At 43.5% G+C, this 22,932-nt stretch overlaps 2 protein-coding genes and 2 long non-coding RNA genes across 7 annotated transcripts in view; 1 reads left to right on the top strand and 3 right to left on the bottom strand.

Moving 5' to 3' along the window:
• Window positions 1-5,798, bottom strand: part of LOC147011335 (uncharacterized) — an 8,575-nt gene extending 2,777 nt beyond the window's left edge. The window contains exon 1 of the long non-coding RNA XR_015051715.1: window positions 1,649-5,798. This is a non-coding gene — a long non-coding RNA (uncharacterized LOC147011335). The remainder of the gene's footprint in view (window positions 1-1,648) is intronic.
• LOC147011334 (amine sulfotransferase-like) overlaps window positions 1-14,124 on the bottom strand; it is a 20,608-nt gene extending 6,484 nt beyond the window's left edge. Inside the window, exons 1-5 of the mRNA XM_085857181.1 lie at window positions 13,921-14,124; window positions 8,703-8,905; window positions 8,482-8,608; window positions 6,935-7,026; window positions 6,589-6,763 (exon numbers count right to left, since the gene is read on the bottom strand). Coding sequence (XP_085713307.1) covers window positions 6,589-6,763; window positions 6,935-7,026; window positions 8,482-8,608; window positions 8,703-8,905; window positions 13,921-14,065 — 742 coding nt within the window. The 5' untranslated portion in view covers window positions 14,066-14,124. The remainder of the gene's footprint in view (window positions 1-6,588; window positions 6,764-6,934; window positions 7,027-8,481; window positions 8,609-8,702; window positions 8,906-13,920) is intronic.
• Window positions 12,064-22,932, top strand: LOC147011333 (uncharacterized). Of its 3 annotated transcripts, none has more exons than XR_015051714.1 (3): window positions 12,064-12,176; window positions 16,299-16,410; window positions 22,685-22,932. It is a non-coding gene; the product is annotated as an uncharacterized LOC147011333 (long non-coding RNA). The 3 variants fall into 3 exon arrangements; XR_015051713.1 differs by having other exon boundaries at window positions 16,299-16,466; XR_015051712.1 differs by having other exon boundaries at window positions 16,299-16,472.
• Window positions 16,591-22,932, bottom strand: part of LOC147011332 (amine sulfotransferase-like) — a 43,569-nt gene continuing 37,227 nt past the window's right edge. The window contains exons 8-9 of one of the 2 annotated variants that reach the window (XM_085857182.1): window positions 18,216-18,292; window positions 16,591-18,092 (exon numbers count right to left, since the gene is read on the bottom strand). In XM_085857182.1, the coding sequence (XP_085713308.1) occupies window positions 17,946-18,092; window positions 18,216-18,292 (224 nt within the window). In that variant the 3' untranslated portion in view covers window positions 16,591-17,945. The remainder of the gene's footprint in view (window positions 18,093-18,215; window positions 18,293-22,932) is intronic. The other variant, XM_085857183.1, reaches the window with a different exon arrangement.

Genomic DNA, 22,932 nt, shown 5'->3' with positions numbered 1-22,932 from the left:
TCAAAAAAGCACTTGCTTTTTGGAAGTCATCCCTTTCCTAATTGGTGCTGATCAGTCATATTGTGTTCCAGAACGTTCCATATATAATATAATATTTTTTGGTGAGAGACTTGATCAGTCTCGGTCGAACTAAATCTCCCGGTTTCGGATTGTTACTTTTATATCAAGAAAAAGCTTTTGACAGTGTTGAGCACTCTGTTGTTTGATGTATTGAGAACATGATTTGGGGATAATTTATCTCTTATGTTAAGTTACTGTATAAATATGCATCTTGTCTGCTGACGGTAAATAATAGTCTTTGTCACCCTTTCCCCTTTCAGCGAGACATCCGTCAGGGCTGCGCGCTATCAGGCATGCTTTACAATCTTTCGGTTGAACCTTTAATAGCTCTGCTCCTCACCTCAGTGTTTGGAGTCTCTCCATCAAAAAACTCCAAAGTAGTTGTTTCAGCTTATGTAGATGATGTTTGTGTTGCTATTTCAAATCAAAAAAATGTTTCTGAGGTCTCTCATTGTCTTAACCAGTTTGAGCTTGCTTCCACTGCAAGGGTTAATTGGAGCAAAAGTGTAGCTTTTTGGGTGGGCCCCAGATTGCCTTCCTTGTCCCTGCTTGTTTTACCAGGAGGAATGTAGTGGAGTCGTGAGGGGTTTAAATATTTAGGCTTCTTCTGAGGAATTGAAGCGTGGGAACAAAAAATATTGGGAGAACTTCCTGGAAAAAAATTAAACTGAAACTGGAAAGGTGGAAAAGATTGCACCACCACCTTTCACTTAAGACACGGATGACAACAATAAAAAAATAACCTGGTGGTTCCATTTATTTGGCATAAAGTTATCCCACTCGAGCCTCCTAGATACTTAATACTTGGTCACGGGCATTCAGAGGGTTCCGAGTGATTTTTTTTTTCTGAGGAGGCCACCATTAGCGTGGCCCAGACGTGGTCTGTAGACCCTGAAATGCAGGTGGTCAAAATCTGATACATGTTCCAAATCGGATAATGGTGTTTCAGATTTTGATGATAAAGCGCTGACTGCACAGTGAGTGTGTTCCTTGGCGACCTCTCACAAACACCTTGCTGCATAAAGCAGAAGGTCTGAAATATGACTGAACTCTTCTTCATCGACCTGCAACACGTTGATATGTCTCAGCTCCCCAGTTTTCATCAGAGCCTTTTGAATGCTTGGAAAGTCCGAGGAGTGCAACGTTTGGAGGTGTCATACGATGCCCTAAAAGTTTGTACAGAATCCTTTGTTCTCCGGAATTTAAACCTCTGGGTCATTTATGAATTGTTTCATTAGTGTTGGAATAATATAAACAGAGTGCGAGACCTGTTGGAGCCATCCTTAAACGCTTGGTTACCTGTGAGCTCACTTTCCTCAAAAAGTGAGGTTTGCTCTGCCAGAATAGTGGAAAATGTCTTGAAAATAATAATTCAAACTGGTCTAAGACTGAACATCAGGTGGATGAAGTCCCTCCATTTCCCTGAACTTCAAATTGCCTCAAAAAACAAGAGGGTGTGTTCTCAAATTTAGAGGAAATTGGTGTGTTTCACGTCATAGGAAAAAGGACAATCCACAAGATGTTTCGAGACTTGTGTACCTGGTTTTACAAAAGTGTTAAAAAAAAAACCGGTGGAATAAGACCTCACCTGCTGGAGCTTTCTTAAGTCCAGTTTGGAATGAGATGTATCGGTTTCCAACTCTTGGACAAACAGGAGACCTGAATTGGACACCAGCACATCAAGCCCCGGTTACATTGCTTCATGAGTTTAACTCTTCTGTTCTGATGTTTTGTCCTTTTTGTGACTTAATTAAAAATGTGGCCTGCGCTTTTATTGAATGAAACAGATTGGTACCCCTCTTTTTCTTCCTTAGACAGTTATTCTACAAGTTAAATTAATTATTTTCTTTTCCAGTCGATATTTATGGAATTGAAGGGAGTTCGAAGAGTAAACGAGTGCTCCCATTTTTGTCTTTACTGTTGGGTATTGCTAAACTGGGGATTTATAAAACCAGGAAAGCAAAATTGAGGGGAGAAAATGAGATGTGCTTTTCTGTTTGAAAGGAATGGTTTCGGCACGTGTAAAATTGGAGTAGGATTATTTTTTTTTTTGAACTTGGACAATGCGGGCGATCAGTGGAACACTGATGAGGTTTTGAGTTTGTTTGTTTTGTGACTTTTGCAAGGTCAATTGAAATGCAATGTTTTTGGTCAAAGTGAAAAGTACTTACACATAGTCATGCATATGTGTATTATTCTTTGGCGTGGTTGACAAAGACACACATCCTTGTTTACATTGTTTTTGGGTCTGTGTGTCTGGATTGTCAGGTCAGGTCAGGCCAGATTAGATCTGTGACTTGCGACAGGTATCATGTAAACCTGCACTAACCTGTTCCACGGTCGGGTTGTCTGCGCCGAAACCGTCTCTCCCACCAGGTTTCTGGTGAGGAGGGTGTTTGGATATGGACACCCAGCAGGATTAAAAACAAAACCTGTCAAAGGGTGAAGGAGTTCCTTGTGAGCCAACAGCCATCCAAATCTAGTGCCCAACTGTGTCTGCAGATGTCCTCCTGCAGTTGGGTTGCTTTTTTTTTTAAGGAGGTTGGTGGCAGGATTTGCACTCCGGCCACCGTAAAACCCTTCATTCCGCAAAACAAACCACAAAGAAGTCTGAAAACCCACTCCGTGGGAGTACCTCCTGTGCAGCTTCCCTTCACAGGGCAACTCACCAGATGACGGGATTGGGGCAAAGCCTTCGGGACCCCCAATCTTTGATGATAGGAGGGAAACCACGGGGTAACATTCCTGGGTCAGATTGCGGGAGAGTGTGTCGGAGTGGTGCTGAGGTGTCGTCCACCAGACGGTTGTCTCCTTGGGTTAAACTGCGGCGGTCCCTTCAGGTGGGTGCCTGGAATATCCTATCCCAAAGACAGGATGATCACCCGTCTCTGTTATCATCTGAGCTCAAGCGTTAGGACTTCGGTATTGCAGCTCTCTCTGAGGTTCGGAGACCGGATTGCGGCGAGATAATGGTGGGTGGTTACACCTACTATTGGTCTGGTCGCTCTGATGGTTACCATTCCCAAGGAGTTGCTGTATCTGTGTCCAATAAGCTGACTCCAATGATAATTGAGGTAACACCGGTCAATGAGCGTATTATGAGATGAAGGATTCGTCACTCCTTCGGTGTCATTTGCCTGGTCTCTGTTTATGCTCCGACTGAGGCGAGTGATCTCACCATGAAGGACACATTCTACGCCACACTCGAGTCTGTGGTTGATCAGTGCCCGAGACGAGATACACTTCTAGTCTTGGGGGATTTCATTGCATCGACTGGAACTGATAGGGACGGTTATGAGGCGTGTGTTGGTCGCCATGGGTCTGGAACTGTGAACCTGAATAGCACTAAGTTCCTTGACTTTGCAAGAAGTCATGGACTTAGGGTGGCTGGTTCATGGTTTCAGCGCCCACAAGCTCATCGCTGGACTCGGTATTCCAACGCTGGTGGTGTGGCAAAGGAGATTGACCATGTCCTCATTGATGGTCGCTGGAGGATGATCCAGAACTGCAGGGTCTACCGGAGTGCTCAGTTCCTCAATACGGACCACCGGCTTGTTGTTTCAACTCTGAAGTTGCAGCTTAAATCCAGGAGAATGGTACCATCCCAGCCCAGGCTGGATGTTGGCAAGCTCAAGGATGAGAGAGTAGCTGAGGAGTTTGTGAACAAGCTGAGTGGAGATTTGGGGGGTCTGGGTGCTTTGGGGGGTCCTGAAGAGTTGTGGAGCGCCTTCAAGACCACCGTCCTTGATGTTGCCAGTGGATGTCTTGGAACTCACCGCAGGGCAAAGAAGAATTTTGTCTCTCAAGGGACACTGGATACCATTGACCAGAGTCGCAGGGCCAGGCTGAATGGCAGAGATGAGCTGTTCAGGGATCTGAGGCGTAAAACTGTACGTGCACTGAGGGTGGACAAGGAGGCCTATGTGAGGGGGTAGAGCATCACCTGTGGGCAAGTGATTCTCATCCTGCTTACAGGGAAAATCGTGCATTGCGTTCATCCAAGCCCATCCCTTGGTGTACTGCAGTGAGAGCAGAGGGTGCTCGACTCTTGACAGAGGAGTCCAAAGTGAAGGCCCGCTGGGCCGGTTACTTTGAGCGGTTGTACCAGGCTGATCCACCAGCTATCAAGTCGGACGTCAGGGGTGTTACAACCCCTGTTGCTGACCCTCCAATCAACTGTGGTCCACCTTCGCTTGTGGTAGCACAGGCTGCAGTGAACTGGTTGAAATGGGGTAAAGCTCCAGGGATCTGTGGCATCTATGCTGAACTTCTCAAGGCTGGTGGAAATGCTGCACTCGTGTCGTTGCATGCAGAGCTGTGCTCTGCCCGGAACACAAGTATCATCCCAACTGACTGGAAATGGGGCCTTGTCGTCACCCTCTGGAAAGGGAAGGGTGATCGCCAAGACTGCAACAACCACTGAGGGGTGAAGCTGCTCACAGTGCCGGGCAAGGTCTTTGCTCGGATAATTCTTGATAGGGTTCGCCACCATCTGCTTGAGCACCAGCGTCCAGAGCAGTCAGGCTTTACACCAAAGAGGTCAACGATTGACCGTATCCTTGCTCTTCGGGTCCTCACCGAACTCAGATGAGAGTTTCAGCAGGTGCTACTTGTAGCCTATGTTGATCTCTGTAAAGCGTTCGATTCAGTGAATCGGGATGTCCTCTGGAGGATTCTTGGTCTTCGTGGGGTGCCCCCAAAACTGATCGATCTGATGTCTGAACTCTACTCTGGTACTGAGAGTGCTGTGAAGTGTGGTGGTACCATCTCTGACTTATTTCCAGTTATTACTGGAGTTCGTCAGGGATGTGTACTGGCCCCCACACTTTTCAGCACTTGTCTGGACTGGATTCTAGGGAGGATGTCGGAGAGATAAAGCTGCGGTGCGTCATTTGGGAATGTCAAGATCTCTGACCTTGATTTTGCAGATGATGCAGTCATATTTGCGGACACTTTACACATCCTTTTGGAGGCCCCCGAGGTGCTGAATGAGGAGTCTGAGCCGCTGGGATTACGGGTTTCCTGGGTCAAAACTAAGATCCAGGCTTTCGGTGACATCTTGGATGCTGCTGTCCTGTCTGTGCCTGTTTGTGGTGAGGATGTTGAGGCCATGGAGAGATTCACTTACCTCGGCAGTGATATTCATGTCTCTGCTGGCTGTGAGTCAGAGGTCAAAAGATGTCTGGGTCAGTCCTGGGGAGTCATGGATTCACTGGATCATTGGGTGTGGCGCTGCCGGTACCTGTGCGCGAGGATGAAAGTCCGAGTCTTTAGGTCCTTGGTGCTTCCAGTCTCGCTCTATGGATGTGAGACTTGAACTCTGACCAAGGATCTGAGACGGAGACTTAATTCCTTTGGTACCAGGTCTCTTCGGAGAATCCTTGGCTATCGCTGGTCGGACCTTGTGTCAAACGAGCGGTTACTGAGAGAGACTCGGATGAGATTTGTTACCTGCATAGTCCGTGAGCGTTAGCTGCGGCTGTATGAACATGTGGCTTGTTTTCCTGACTGATCTTGCTCACCAGATTCTCTCAGTGAGGGAGTCTCATGATTGGAGGAGGCCAACAGGCCAACCACGTGCCTCGTAGTTACAGGAGGTTGATCAGCATCTCAAGGAGATGGGGATGGCCAGACGGAGGCCCCTGGAGTACCGGAGGAAAGTGGACGCAGTGATGCGCTGTTCTGGCAAATGCTCCCATACCTGACCTGATCTGTGTCTGTGTTTCTGTCTGTCTCTGTTCCCCACCCCCCCTCTCTCTCTCTTCCCCAACCCCCTCTCTGTCTTCTCCACACCCTCTCTCTTCCCCTCCCCCCTTCTCTCTCTTCCCCACCCCTCCCTCTTCTCCACCCCCTCCCTCTCTCTTCTCCACCCCTCCCTCTCTCTTCTCCACCCCCTCCCTCTCTCTTTGTGTGCAGGATATCTCTAAAAGTTGAGGACAGATCCAGATGAAATTTTGTGGACAGGTTCGGTGTGTGACAAGGACGAACCGATTCGATTTTGGTGAAGATCCGGATCCGACTTCTAGAATCTTAAAAGTGATTCTTCACCAATGAGACAGGGCTAAGCCGATATATAGCATGATATCTCAAAAAGTTGTGGACGGATCAGGATGAAACTTGGTGGACACGTTGGGTGTGTGACAACGACAAATTGATTCGATTTTGATGAAGATCCAAAACCGGATCTGGATACGAGAATTATTTAATTTTTAAAGTGATTCTTCACCGTTGAGAGAGAGATGGGACCAAAAATGACAAAGTGCTGTATAGCATGATATTTCAAAAAATGTATTGGGTCCGATATGTTCTCGTGGTGGAGGTATGCGCTCGACCGAGTGCCCTTCTAGTTCTTTGTTATTGTATTGGCGTGTTTCATGTTCTTTGTTATTGTGTAAGATTATCTAAGACCTTTCTTGTCGGGAAAAATCTCCAAAGAAAATGTGTTTGACCATGAAGTAGGAATATCACGAAATTTTCTGGTGTTACAGAACACTCCTCCAATCCCCCCGCCCCCCCCAGGTGATTTACCTTTCCTGATGAACGTGCCCTTCTCAAAATCAAATATTTCCACTTTGGAGTGGTTCGTCTTGGGGTTGTCCCGCATTACGTTGAAGGATGAATGGTGCTTCACCGATTCCACTTGCTGATTTGTGAGGCTCTTACCCAGAAACTCGCACACCTTCTTTATGACATCATCCAGGTCCTAGAACAGCAAGCAACCACTTATTGGGTTTACACACATGGTCCAGAATTGAAGTCATGTAGAAATGTTAACAAAGAGAAAAAAATCTCATGAGTCTCGGTGCACCACTATTATATCGGCTGACCGGTAATAGCTCATTCTAACAAATATTTGGATTGCGTCCATGCTTACATTGGTCATGTCCTCATATGTGACGTGTAGAATGTTGGGATGTGTATTCTCATACCACCCACGGACATGATTGAACCAGGACCCGATAAACACTGCACACCATGTAACAAGTTAAAAACTCTGTGATGGTCAATCATCCCAAAACCATAGCTGGACTGATATCCATGCCATTGTTTGAATGTGGCTTTCAATAACTCGTTGGTGAGGTGGTTGGGATGGTATTTGATGGGGATTCTTGAGTGATAAAAGAAAACCTCCTGTTTAAATAAAATCTATTATATAGGTTGAGAATGCAAGAATAAAACTAGAAGGGCACTCGGTCGAGCGCATACCTCCACCACATAATACCTGATCCGTGAGAACATATCGGACCCATTACGTTTTAGAAATGTCGTGCCATACAGTACTATATCATTTTTGGTCCCATCTCTCTCTCTCTCAAGGGTGAAGAATCACTTTAAAAGTTAAATAATTCTCGTATCCAGATCCGGATTCGGATCTTCACCGAAATCGAATCAATTTGTCCTCGTCACACACCCGACCTGTCCACTAAGTTTTTTTGTCCGAATCCGTCCACAACTTTTTGAGATATCCTGCACACAAACACACAGACAGAAATTGGTGAAAACATCACCTCCTTCACCTTTGGTGGTGGAGGTAATAAATCCAAAAGGAGAGAGAGAGAGAGAGAGAGAGAGAGAGAGAGAGAGAGAGAGAGAGAGAGAGAGAGAGAGAGAGAGAGAGAGAGAGAGAGAGAGAGAGAGAGAGTGAGAGAGAGAGAGAGAGAGAGAGAGAGAGAGAGAGAGAGAGAGAGAGAGAGAGAGAGAGAGAGAGAGAGAGAGAGAGAGAGAGAGAGAGAGAGAGAGAGAGAGAGAGAGAGAGAGAGAGAGAGAGAGAGAGAGACACAGAGACACAGAGACACAGACACACATTTCAATTACCAAACCTAAAAGAGATATACAGCCCATCTCCGACAGGTGTAAATTCACCACGACAGGACGTGTCGATTTAGAACGACCTTAACTTCCAGTTGAATTCGTCCAGTTGAAATGGCAGAAGTGCTGTTTAAGTCGTTGATTTGGAGGCATTTCCAAAATGGAGGCATTTAAGAGGGCATTTCCAAGATGGAGGCATTTAAGAGGGCATTTCCAAGATGGAGGCATTTAAGAGGGCATTTCCAAGATGGAGGCATTTAAGAGGGCATTTCCAAGATGGAGGCATTTAAGAGGGCATTTCCAAAAAAGAAGAGCGCAGAACGTTGAAGTAGAAGTTTGTAAAAATTTGGAGGGAGCTGAAGGGCAACACTAAATCAATCACTGAGCTGTCAGATGTCACCGATCAAAACTTCCAGAATGAAAGCCATTCTACAGAAATAAAAAATGGCGACATTGCTCTCATTCAAGGAGTTTTTTATTTTTTATTTTTAAGCCCGGAGAGGGGTGGGGCGTTGGTTAATGGAAATAAACCGTTAATATTTGAATGAATACTAAATCCAAATGGAAACAAACCTTCATCTTACTCAAAACCAAATCACATTAGAAACGAACCTTTTGCATCAATGAACTGCTCGATGAAGGTCTGGAAATCGCTCGGACTTTCAAGGAATTTTGTGAGTTTGTGGAAATGGTAGAAGGAAACCAAAGTGTCCTTCGGATTGCGAAGTACATGGATGACCTGTGGGAGAAAGTGAATGGTGGTTTAACCCCACACAGGTGACTATGAACATAAATTACAATACTTTATGGTAATCATCCATCCCCGGACTCACTTTCCCCTTTCCCTCTCGGAGCATGCGGGGTTGAAGATTGAAGGGAAGATGGCTGCTGATAAGTCTGGGCCGCTTCCTGTTCAGCACATCATTCATCATGGCCTCTAACCATGGTGCACGATCAAAGTTATTGATATCTTTCACCCGAGACTCGTCTCCTTCAACGTACACCAGACTCAGGAGGACCTGCATCCAGGTTGTCCCTGAGGTTCCCCAGGTCTTCAGTCAGTTTAATTAATGAGTTTCATCCAGGTTCGAAAGATGTCCAAGCATGTTTTTCAAACACAATATATTTAAACTTCATTCAACTTAAATTCTCCTCATTTACTAAAGCAAGTAGGCGTATCCCTCTACCCTGATGTTTGTGTTTTAACCCAGCTGTTCTGCTCTATCCTCCAGCTGTTCCACAACCCTCCATTCCATCCATCGGGACCACACTCTGTGCAGAGCGTTGGCGCTACCTAAGCAGTCTCCCTGGCTATTGGGCACAATCCTGGACGGGTCGCCACTCCGACACAGGATACCAGCAAGCTGGTACTCATTTTTTTCCGACCTCGGAAGGATGACAGGCTGAGTCAACCCCACCTGTTATTAATTCAACAGCCAAGCAGGATTTCAACTCAGGACCCTCAGATCCCAAGCCATTAAGCCAACACCAGGCAACCCTCGACTCTGTATAAAATATCATATATCAGACCCTTACGACGTACCTTTCTGAATTCTTCGTTAACCTTCTTTTTCTGCCGGTCCCTCACATGAGGTGTCCTATAAAAGCATTCTACAGGTATCTTACTATGCGTAAAATTTCAATTCATACAGAATCCTCGACATTAATTCCCTTCTTAATGTCACCCCTTTCTTTCGATGCGATGCAGTCTTTTAGCTCGATTGCTACAAACTCATATTTGCTCTTTCCTATCACACCGGTCCATCTTGTAGCATATTGTGCCATCCCCTCCAATCACTCTCCTCATTAAACAAATTTTCACTTACTGTGGACTCTATCATATTCCTCACGATCCACTTTAGCTTCAAGCTCTTCCATCTCGTGATTACATGATGGAATACATAAGTACATCATTTTGTTTTTCAATTCGATCAAAGATGGCCAACTGGCAGCCATTGTAGTTGTAAAAACCTGATATTGAACACGTCCTCAACCATGTCTCAGACATGCATCTATTGATTTGTTTAAACTTAACACACAGAAAACGAATGATGTCTTACATATGCATGTCATTTTTTTTTTCGAGATCAGATCCAAGATGACCGACTGGCGGCCATTTGGTTACTTAAACACGTCCCCAACCAGTCCGTCTGTCCGTCCGTCCACAAACACTAGCAACTTCTTCTCTGAAACTATGCACATTATTTGATGAAACGTGACCACCACCTTCATCACATGGTGCGTATAAAGTTTATTCATGACATTGACAAATAAAAAATAAGAAAAAATAGCAACACTGGACCTGTAGTTTATCTCGGCCCTGGCCTCATGTAACCCAAATTTGATAGCGTTCTAACTGGTGGGTCTGGAGAAGATTTTTGAAGACATTTACTCAGTCGGCCATTTTGACCTACTTCAAGTCATGTGACTGGAACGAGCTTGGCAATTCGTATTACCAGTCAGGAGAGGGACGTTGCTGCAAAATTTCAGCCGGATCGGCCTCGCGGTTTGGCCAGAGAAGTCGAAGAAGGAGACGGACGAACAGCGTGTGATAATACCTTATCTGGATTCCAGATAAGCTAAAAAATCAAGATTATAAGGGGGTCTTGATGTGGGAGGGGGGGGGGTCGCGTCCCAAAATGTTATCTTTGTGGGGTAGTTCGAGGAATTTCATCAGAAAGGTAGGATTGTAGAGTCGTTTTGTCTGTGGACATGTAGGAGGCATCTCAATGTAAATAAAGTAGGGAGACTGTGAGCTGACATGTTATGGGTCACCACACGGGGAGGGGTGCTGTGTTAATTAGGTGGGATTAAGGATAATTTCTCCCAGTTTGTAATTGCCCCTTGTGACCTCTTCCTTGGTTTTTGTATTTCAAGACTGGCGATGGGGGGAATCACGTCCTGAAAACAACTACCGAGCTGCACGACCAAGCAGGCAGATGGCCGCCTCCAATGGTGGTGGCTGGCGAGCCACACGCCTGGGGTGGATGATTGATGGATGTGACGTTAGTAAGATGAGGAAAAGCGTGTCTCTGGAAGAGAACTGGGAAGCTGCTTGTTACTGTTAGTCAGAGTCTCGCATGGAGGACAAGAAAGGAGTCGAGACAAAGGCTCGGAGCGGGACAGGAGTGAGAGAGGCAAGATCGGCGGTCATAGAAGGGCATTACGGCTGGCTTCCCCTTGATGGGGAGGGCGGGGGGGAGAAGGCAGTGGGAGGGCGGGGGGAGAAGGCAGTGGGAGGGCGGGGGGGAGAAGGCAGTGGGAGGGCGGGGGGAGAAGGCAGTGGGAGGGCGGGGGGAAGAAGGCAGTGGGAGGGCGGGGGGGAAGAAGGCAGTGGGAGGGCGGGGGGAAGAAGGCAGTGGGAAGGCGGGGGGGGAAGAAGGCAGTGGGAAGGCGGGGGGGGAAGAAGGCAGTGGGAGGGGAAAGGGAGCCAACATATCTCTTCGCTTGCAGAAACTACCGACTATTAATATATTGGCGGAACTATAATTTTTGTTTTGTAATGTTAGCAAATCGCCCAAAACAGACAGCAAACTGTGTATTTAATTACCGAAAAAACAGACTCCTGTGGACTGTGCCGTCATGGATTGTAAAAACAGGTTATGAATCTCGACGTTTCACTCAATGAATTTCCACTTTCTGCACATTCAATAATTTATTTTTTTTTTTTTTGCTCAATATAATCGTCCGAACAGTAGAAACAGTTAACTTTCATGTTTCCTTAAATAAATACACTAACTTATAAAAATCGATGGTTTGTTAAAAAAAAAATTCTGATTTTTCTCCAGATTTGGACACTTATTTAGTCCGGACGACATCCGATCCTCAAACCCGACATAATATTTCGATGATACACTTTAATTAGTCCGTGAGAGTGGGTCGTGTTTCCTAATCGAGGCATGTTTGAAGAGGCCAAACAAAACGGCGAATTAGGACCCCATCGAGGGTGAGCGAGGACTCAGAGGGTGTCCAAGGATGTGCCTGATGAAGGATATAATTAAATAAGGCCGTCAATTATAATGTTCAAAAGGGATGTTTAAATTAACCCAAACACACAATTTTCATTCCTGCACTTCCTTGGAGTTTTCTTAGTTTGCATGAAAAGTTTCATGTTATGGAGGACACACACACACACACACCCTTTGAAGTGTGTACATGTATGTATATATATATATATTTATATTGAAATTAAAGAAGACGAAGCCGCACGTGACGTGTGACTTCTTGTGGAGCGATATCTGGAAAACTGCTTTGACCAAACGATGGTCCCTCGGTTCTTGGCGTTGTAGTCTACTGAGGCCTAAACGGTGAGACCTGACAGTGAACCTCTTCCTTGTGTTTGCTGGTTAATTATTATTCTACTTCGCTGTAGTCGATTGTTGATGAACCTTTTTTGTTTGTGTTTGTAGAGATGGCGTCAATCGAGCAAATTAAGGCCTAATTCAAACCGAAGGCCTTTCTCTCTCTCTCTCTCTCTCATTCATTCCAATATCCATATATATTTATATGGATAACATTGGGGCGGTTGGGATGACGATATTTAAAAAAATAAATAACAACAAAAAATAAAAACTCGATCGACTCCGCTAATTTGAGGAAAAACAGTGAGAGCAGACCCGGTCTCAGGGCAACGTCTCGCCGGCTTCCTCAGGCACAACAGACCCCGCCCTCTCGGGGCGTGTCCGGTTTATATTTCGATACGACTACTCACTTCCGGTCACGTGCTGCTGCTCGAGGTCAAATGGAGGAGTGGGTTTTTTGGGGGGTTTTTTTTTGCATTTTTTTTTTTTTTTTTGCATTTTTTTGCTCTTTTTTTTTTTTTGCATTTTTTTTTGCTCTTTTTTTTGTTGTTTTTTTTTTGCTCTTTTTTTATTTACACGTGATCTGGTGTTGTATCTGTGTGAGTGAACATTATAAAAAAAATTGGGGGGGGGTGGGGTAAATTTTTGGGTGAATTTGCTTTTGCAAAATAAAAAAAAATATTTTAAATATAAATTTATTTAAATAAAATAAATCCACGGAGTTTCATTCATTGTGAAGAAACAAGGAGGGCCCCCTGAACAGAGCCCCCTGCCGTGAACCACACACATGAATTAACAACAGGTGGGTTGACTCGGCCTGTCATCCTTCTGAAGTCGGCAAAATGAGTATTGGCTGACTGCAAACGGGGCACTGCATCAGCGGCACAGCTGCGCCCCCAGTAAGTGATGCAGCAAAACAGCCACAGGTTACTTCCGAATAAATAAATAAATAAATATTTGGACGATCCAGCGAGGGATCAAACCCAGAGTGGGAGCTCAATGACAACAAAGTGAAGGAATGTGAATACAAAGCATTCTGAGTGTGCTTGTTCCACTCAATCAAGTTTACTGTTCATTCTGAGTGTTCAAATTTCGCTTTAAACCCACACATAGTGGGGGATGCACAATGAGGACGACAAAGAACAAAGATTAACAAGACACAATGTTAAGACTCGGTGGCGATAGACGATGAGTTCAATAATATTTAACACTTGGTGTTCTGATATTAAACAACCAGGTTTTGAGATTCCCATTCACCACCAACTCAGCCATCACCACCAAAACATCTGTTCACCACCAACTCAGATAACCCGCCCCCATCCAAAACTATGATCTTGTATACCCCCATTAACCTTCCTCAAGCCCACCTCTTTCCAAATTTCCAGTTTTTCCTTTCTCAATCTCCTTCTGTATCCATCTTGTCCATGAGTCCTCCCTTTCCCCCCATTCTTCACCGTCCAGGTCTTCCTCTGTTTTTCCCCCCAACATTTTTGTTAGTGTGTTCCACCCCCTCTCCGTCTGCTGTCCCTTTTGTTCAGTTACTTCCTAATCTGTTCTATGTTCTAGCTCCTCCATGAGCCTCGACTTTGAATACAAAATCAAAAAGGACAATTGATATAAGGGTTACACGCTGACAGTACGTAATATGATGGTGGAACAGGTGGACGCGCAGGACGCCGACATGGAGTAAGGGTGTGTCGAGACCCTGAAAGAATGAAAAGCACGAAACGATAAGTTGACGCTACCATACCAGACTTTGGATAAGTCGTAATGAATACATCATCATCCATCACTTCGAAGTCTTCCAGTTTCTCCAAGCTCTCCGTGTTATAAATCTGATGCATGAAAGGGATGCCACGGAAGTAAAAGAGCCAGTCGTTTGGTGGGTCACCCATGGTCGCCTCACTTGTTGACCTTACTTGTCGGTGTTCCAAAGGTAATGCTGTCAAGTTTCTGGAGAGGTGAAGTTAAAAGGTAGTGTCGGAATGCGATTTGAGCTAAAGTGGTAGTGCATGCATTCATTGCGCAGGTAGCCTGGTGTTGGCTCAGTGCTTAGGGTGGCGGCTTGGGATCCTAGGGTCCTGAGTTCAAGCCCCGTCGGCCGCTGAATTAATACACCAGGGGGTTGACTCAGCCTGTCATCCTTCCGAGGTCGGCGAAATGAGTACGAGTTCCAGTGTGTGTACTGGTAGAGGGGCACTGCATGAGCGACACAGTCTTGCTTCAAGAAATGATAGCTACCCCGGAAGCTAAGCTGCCATACGACCACCATTGCGCAGGTGTTGTGCATTCCGGTTAGCCATCCTACCTGATTATCTGATTCGACTTCACAAGCGCATGCCATTTGAGATGCGTGTTGTACACGAGATGTTCAATCATTCTTTTATGATAGTCATCAAAGCATGACATACCTCGACACGTTGTGCATCAAATTATCTGTCCATCAAAGGCCCGGATCAATGATAAGATTTTTCATGCTGTTGTTCCAAGTTGACATGTTCCTGTTCTCGATTGTGATTACCTGGGTGTACCATTAAAACGAGATGAAGTGAAGTTAACAGGGTGCACTAAAGGTCAAAGTAGAACGCCACTCGGTGGAGCGCACACCTCCGCCAAGCCGAGCAGTTTATGTTTTGAATCCCACCGATTGGCTCGATCCGGATCTGGAACCTGAACTAAAATCGCATCGGCGTGTTATTGTCACCTACCCAACTAATGCACCAAGTTTCATCCGAATCCGTCCATAACTTTTCGAAACATGTTGTATATCCTTATTGACGCCATCACGCTCAATGATGAAGAATCATTTGAATTTTTTTTTGTAAATACCCGGACTCGGATCTTCAACAAAATCGAATCAATTCGGCCTTGTGACACACCCAACCTGTCCACCATTTTTCATCCAAATCGGTCCTTAACTTATTGATATATATATATATATATATATATATATATATATATATATATATATATATATATATATATATCAAACAGACAGACATGAAAACATCAACTCCTACCTGCTTCGGTGGCAGAGGTAATGCTCGATGTAGATTTATACTTTGTCGGAGTTCTTTTTATTTTAATACATTTCATTATCGACACTTGTGGAAGAGCCAGAGCAGAAATTGAGGGAACAAACTGGAAAGAGGGGAAACACCAACAGCAGAGTAGAAGTGAGAGTGATGGGGAGAAGGATGCATGGGGCGAACAAGCTTAATGGAGCCGAGAGGGAGAGAGAGGGAAAATCACCATAACCTGGAAAAGAAGAGGATTCCTTCTGAGTTCAGGAAAAAGAAAACTACTGTTCATGTTCGATTGACTTTGTGTATATCTTACAAGTTCAGACATATAGATTTGGAATGCTTGTACAAACGATGCCATTTGGTCCATCATTTTGGCATACCATATCTTAAACTCATTAAGTTACTTTAATTATTTACTTAACCTTTATGTATTAAACTCATTCTTAGCATTAACCGAATCGATCTTGCACCCACACTTTTTTTTTTTTTTTTTTTTTACTTTTGTTTTTAATTCATGTTCGTTAACTTGCATGTTTCACTTAGACAGAGAATAATAACATTCTAGACAGACCTATAGGCAGTGCAATGTACAAGAGAACGTATGGAAGGTGTACGGACCAGGGTCGCGCCCTGAACTTGGGTGACGAGGGCCTTCTGATGGGTCGCGGACGACGACGCAGTAAGCGCCGCATGATCTAACGGAGATTACATTGCATGGCATCTTGCCATCTTCTCACAAATCTCGATTTTTGAAGTAATTTCGTGTCGAAAGCGTTTCCTCCGACAGTCTACGTGGTGGGTACCGGTACCATGTCGGCTCCGCTCCCATTTGAGTCACGAGGCGAAATTTTGGGTCGTCGACAAAAAGGTTTGGGGAGTCTACAACCTAAATGCACACTGGATAGCCGGTTTTACCTCCCCACCCGAAGGATACGAGGCTATCATCTCGTAATGTTTCCAGTTGAAAACAGAAGTTGACAGACGAGGTGAAACACCACCTCTCGGAACTGTACGATGAAGTTTTTCTTGATTTTAACTCCACAGGTAACCCCGAGGCAGACACACGAACAGCTAAACTTCCCTGCCTTCCTTTCACCCACAGTGCAAAATCTTCCATGGAGGTTTCCCATCCACGTACTGAGCTCATCTACACCTCACAGTGACCGAATCTGGTGCGTTCACACTGATTGTTGAACCGGCATGAAGCCATACAGGTAGTGCTTTTCATGATGACGCAGTTCTTCAAATGAAAACATTACGACACGGAAAGGTAGAGGTAAAGTGAATCCATGAACTGCACTGCACTGTACTTGCTTTATACAGCGTCCTCATGCTAGTCCAGGACGCGTACACCAATGGGCGCTTTCCATTTGATTGGAATGTCACACCGTTCGTCCATGATGGTTTGTTTATTGCACAAGAGGATACGTGGTCATGAATGCATCAAGGACATTTCAATGCAATGAACAGCCTCAAAGGCGTGTGGGTGTTACATTACATTTCCTTACTAGATATCCTTCATGTCGATAAGAAAGTGAGCTCTTACATTTACATAACAGGGTCCAATTGTAGCACGGGACATTCTTTAATCCTTTGTTTCTCGATGGGACTTTCAAAGCTCCAATCCATAATTAATGGCTTCACCAAATAGTTTTATTTGCTTCAACTAGTTGATGGACCAGGTGGTTAACACAAAAAAATTGCAACAGATTACAAAGCATTCTTCCCTGCATTTCCAGGATATCAAAACCTCATCTGTGATGAGATGTAAGATGGATTCCCAGGTAGTCAACGACTCCGGACCAATTCTGCATGGACACCCTGCCAGTTGTACCGGAACCTGTCTGACGTCGTTGGCTACCTTGTGTTGAGGGGTAAAACCTTGCTGACCTTTTGTAAGCCAAGCTTCGGCCTACAACTACAGTAGCATGTATTCGTCATGATAATTTTAAAAAGTGTTCTTTGCAACCGTTTGAAAATACCCTGTGAGTCGCTGGTGGGTCGAAAGCTGATTACACTGGTCTGCGTCATTTCAGAGGTCTAGGTTTTCTCAACGGTCCTGATATGCTTTTTGCATGCTGAATTTAGAAATGTATCTCATTTCGCTCAATCAGGTCAAGTTTTTTTTTTTTGTTTTTGTTTTTTTAATTTTTAATTCTATCTCAATTTTAAGGAAAAAAAAATAATCAAAATTTGTTTTTTTTTTTTATTAAATATTTTTAATTAAATGTTTTTTAAAATTCAAAATCACACTTACATTGACAGAAAATGTACAAACTATATATAAAATGATGCACAAGTACCGTTAATGTGAAATTCAACATTAAAAAAACGAAGGAAAACAGCGACTGCTGGAGCGACTGAAGTTGGGTGTTGCCAGAAACAACAATTTATCTATATTTTCCTGAAATTGAAATGAAAGTAATTGAGAAGGCACTTTCTTCCACATTAAGTGTACTTGGGTGTCATTATATGTATAGTTTGTACATTTTTCTATCAATGTAAGTGTGATTTTGAATTTTAAAAATGCTAATTAAAAAAAAAAACTTGACCTGATTGAGCAAAATGAGATACATTTCTGAATTCAGCATGCAAAAAACATACAAGTACCGTTGAGAAAACCTAGACCTGAAAAAAATATTTACAACGCAGCCCAGTGTTATTGGTGTCGGTTCAGCCATCGGTAAAACTACTTCAAGACTACCCTGTACACAACATCCCTCCATGAGTTTTCTAGTAAGTGATTGGGCTACAAAGCCACTTGTGGAGGTGGACTAGTTCGATGGAAGGTCCCAGGTGAAGTCCAAATGACGTCCTCCCATGCGCTCGCGATAAACGACGTCAAACCGCTCACTCTGTGCCACGGTGAAGTGGTTCTTCCAGTCTCCCACCTTACCTGGCAAGGTCACAGGATACAGAAACGATAAACATAGTTTAAATAACAAACAGAGAGCATCATACTGAATCTATCACTAAGCCTTCCACATTTTTCAAGTACAGTGATGAATCCTCATCTAACCTCATCATTAATTTGACGTGAACCTTTCTTCTTGCAAGGCTTTTTTGAAAAGCAGAGATGCGCAGAAACGGAGACCGCTGAACAGACAGGAGGAAAGACAAATACAAAAGGTGAGCAGACATCTGGATTTATATAGAGGCAGAAAAGGAATGAACGTGTGAGCAGTAGAGAAGTCAAGATGTACAAGACCAAATGAGAACCGATAGAAGACTACCAATGTCGCTGCGTTAGGAGCACAAGGAGTCTTCACATCAGTGTCTCTTTAAAACAATGTTCTACGTTTTGGCACGACAGACAATAACCACATTGAGCCTGAGTAGGTGAGGTCCACTGAAACATTTTAGCAAAAGTATGACCGGGTTGCATCTACCTTTGGAAATCATCTGATCAATGCAAGTCACAAAGGAGAGAAGAGCCGATTGTTTTTTTTATACAAAGCCGACACAAAGAAATCTAACTACAACTACACCAAGGATCTCTGATGTCCCAGGGATCATTTCTACAACGATATTTCAAAAATAATTTATTTATCAAGAAACTCCATCCGATTGACAATCCCATGGTATTTAACATGTGATACCTGGGCCGATGTAAGGGTGTCTGCTGGTGTAGGTACTGCGGGTGTAGCTGAACGAGTTAGGCCTTGCTGTGAGTGTATTGGCACCTTCATTGTGCGAACATTTATTACTCGTGTTCAGGTTATTTAGATAATTCAATGCATACCGATGGTGACCCCAGAAAAAAAAAAACAAGGTGAACTGTGTATGTGATAAATTTATTGAATGCGGTGCGTTACTTGGTCCACAACTCGTCAATCCCACGTATTGGAGAGACATGTGGGGCCTCGTTTGACTCGGGGGAGTCCCGGTTTACCCTGCGGACCCAGGTCTTACCCAAATTGTGGGATTCTTAACAATTGTACACTATTTATAGTTATAGTCTTGCAATTAAACAAAAAAGTACTTCGACAACACACATCATACAACTAAACAATGTATTGTCTCTCGTGCTTGAGAAAAGCCTCAATTAGTGCTTCTGTCTCTTCCTGAAGCCAGTTTGTAGATCGCCTCACCACCGTTGACCTTTCGGATACCTCTTCCTTTCTCTAGTTCTAGAGGAATCTTTCCTTCAGGATGAGGGGATTTTATACAACCGGGCCAAAGACCTTAAGAAATGACTCGCATTGAAAAGTGTACAGATTTTTTTTAAGAGAGGTAAATATACAGTGGTCTGCAAAGGTATTCACCCCCTTCCAAAGTTTTCACATTTTGATGCCACCTGAGCTTATTTCATGATACTTTCAAATCAAACTTAATATATCGAGTGTTCACAAACGACTCTAAAGTGAGAAAGCGAAAATGTGCATAAGTTAGATTGGTAGAGAAAATCAGATGATTCTGTCACAGAAGTATTCAAACCCTTTCCGTAATTAACCCAAAATCATTTGAGGAGCAAATTATTTGTTTGAAAGGTTATAAAACAAGTGTAATAGGTTTCACCTGTATGTAATCGGTGGTTTAACTTAAACATAAATCTTCCCCTCTTATCTAAGGTGTTTTAAGGTGCAACTCACTTGGTTAACCAACAAGGTAAACATGAAGATCGAGGATCTTTCCAAAGAAGTGATACATGAAGTGGTGGAGAAGCACCGTTCAGGAGAGGGTTATAAGAAGATTTCAGTCACTCATTATCCCTTTGAGTACGAGGAAATCCATCATTACGAAATGGAACACGCGTCATACCACCCAGACTCTACCAAGATCAGGTCACCCATACAAACTCAGCAGTTGGACAAGCAGGAAACTGGTACGGGATGTCACTATAAAACCAACAGTGACTTTGAAAGATCCGCAAGGCTCTATGTCCGAGATGGGGGTCTGCGTTCATCAATCAACAATATCCCGTTCCCTTCACAAAGCTGGCCTCTAAAGAATGGTGGCAAGAAAGAAGCCGTTACTGTAAAAGACTCATCTAAAAGCTCGTGTGGAGTTTGTGAAAAAAAACATCTTAATGATACTGCAGACATGTGGAGAAGGGTTTTGTGGGCAGACGAGACGTAAATTGAACTTTTTTGTCTAAATTCAAGGTGTTACGTCTGGTGCAAGCCTAACACTGCACATCACCGAGTCAATGCCATCCCTATTGTCAAGCATGGTGGTGGCAGCATCATGTTATGGGGCTGATTTTCATTAGCAGGGACTGGCAAGCTTGCCAGGATATAAGGGACAATGGACGATGCAAAGTAGAGGAGAATCCTTCATGAAAACCTGCTCGAGTCAGCCATGAATCTGAAGCTGGGTAAGAGATTTCACATTTCAGCAGAGCCACGATCCAAAGCACAAAGCTAAAGCCACACTGGATTGTCTAAATAAGAATAAAATAAATGTCCTGGAGTGTCCCAGTCAAAGTCCTGACTTGAACCCAATTGAACATTTATGTCAAGACTTGAAGATTGCAGTTCATCGACGATCCCCATCAAACTTGGCAGAACTGGAGAAATTTTCACCAATCTTTTCCCATTCCTTTAGAATGACAAAGATTTCACCATCACACTGAACAAAGCTGGTACAGACTGACCAAAAAGACATATTGATCATTGCTGAAAAAGGTGCTTTTCCCACCAAGTACTGACCTCAGGAGCTGAATACTTTTGCAACCAGTGAATTTGATTACCTTCACAGAAGGAGAGGGTCTTGCATTTGGATCTGTTTATTTGTCTGACTTTGTTTGTTTGTTTGTTTCTTTGTCCACGCAGAACTTGTGTTTTTCTCTGCAACTGCTTGTCAGATTGACACGAAATTTTCACCATAGGAGCGAATACTCATGGAGAATGTTTTTATCCATAACAATGACATTACAGGTCATGTGGTGTGGCAGCCATGTTGGAAACAAGCTCAAATGAGCTACGATCCTCGTTCTCTTAATGATGACGTCATTGTGATGTATCAGGTTTGCGATAAATTATCTGTGCTAATGCCCGGCTTGATTCCCGCAAAGAAAATTCAAACAGCTTGCCTAGTTTCGGAGATAATGGTATAGGCGATTTCCATTAGTGGCGATATTATGACGTCAACTTTTTTTCTAGGAAGACTTTCTAAAATCGGAGATGGTTACTGTCTGTGCGTGGGCTTTCTGCATATACATGGCAAGTTTCATGAAGATCCGATGAAAACTCTGGGTTGTGAAACAAAAAATGTCAAAAAATAGGAATGACGTCATAAAAATTGATATGACGTCATAGTGATGTATCATGTGTGCGGTAATTCATCTCTGCTAATGCCTTGTTCGATTCTCGCAAACAGAATTCAAAAAGCTTGCCGAGCTTCGGAGATAATTTTTTAGGTGATTTCCATTAGCGGAGATATTTTGACGTCATAACTTTTTTCTAGGAGGAATTTTCAACATCAGAGATGGTTACTGTCTGCGCAGAGAATTTTTACATATATACGCCAAGTTTCAGGAAGTTTCGATGAAAACTGTAGGCTGTGAAACAAAAAAGTCCACAAGAACAACAATGTGAGTAAGACTTAGAGATCCTCCACGAGGATCTAAAAAATGAAGAACTTTGTACCTCTGTATCTCTGAAACTGCACCAAGGAAAAAATTGAAACTTGGCACACGGCAAGTACTCCCTCCTCCTAGGGAATAAGAGTGATTTTTTTTTTCATTGACGTCATAGGTGCTTTCGGTATGACGTCATAATTACATATGTAGAATGCTACATCTGATCAGTATGAAAATTTTTGAGGGTCACCTCGAGATAAAATGGTCCACATAAAAAAATATATGACATCATCGTTCATGCGATTTGGCAGCCATATTGTAGATCAGATGTAGCGTTTAAAAAAAAAATCAACCTTCAAAAATCTTCTTCTCTGAAGTGGCTGAACAGATCGAGGGGAAAGTTCACATAAATGTTCCCCAAGCCTTGGGGCTACCAGGGTATTCATGAATAATTTGGATAAGTCATATGGTCGAGCATCCATATTGGATTGAGGAAAAATCTTTTTAATTCTTTTTCTCTTGAACTGCTTAATCAATCGAAGTGAAACTTTAAGATTATGATCTGGTGGTGATGGGAAATATATGTTTTGAATTTCATCCTGCTTGGATGCATGGTGTGACAGCCAGAATTATATAATTTTTTTGAATCTAGGTTCTTTTTTTTTTTTTTTTTTGAACAAGGCTCACTTGGCTGTGCTTGGATGGGTTTGAGGGTAGACGAGAAACAGCTGAAACCCGAGTCATATCCAGGTTCATCTTTGCTTTTTGTTTGTTAATTATGTCACACACCAGTACACAAACACCACACAAAATTCCTGGCGAGGATCTGCGATCTCTGATTGCTCTTTTTCTTGTTTGTGGATGTTTTTTGCAGGTATTCCTAACATGTAACCTCCTTCAACGATAACAGTGTTTAGATTGATCTCGTCAGTTATGAATAAGAGTTCGTTTTTCCCTTTTCTTAGATGAGGGAGACCAATGTGGATGAAACTCAAGATGTACCTCCAAATGCTGAGTAGTACGCAGAAAAGGTCCTGATGAGAATGAGACAACTCGCGTAAAGACCTTGTTTGTTACATCCTTTTTATTTTAAAGAAAAGGTTTGAGACCTAAACTCTCAATTTGCAAGAGGGAAGCAGTTTATGAATTACTTTGTCAAGCAACCCGAGGCTTCCCTTACGAAGGAGCTTCCTCATTAAAGAGTTACACAGCA

Source organism: Eptatretus burgeri, chromosome 15 (genome assembly GCF_056783735.1).
Source record: "Eptatretus burgeri isolate ZD-2024b chromosome 15, Ebu_testis_v1, whole genome shotgun sequence".
NCBI lineage: Eukaryota > Metazoa > Chordata > Myxini > Myxiniformes > Myxinidae > Eptatretus > Eptatretus burgeri.
Note: the sequence above shows the minus strand (reverse complement) of the source record. Positions and strands in the feature narration are given on the sequence as shown.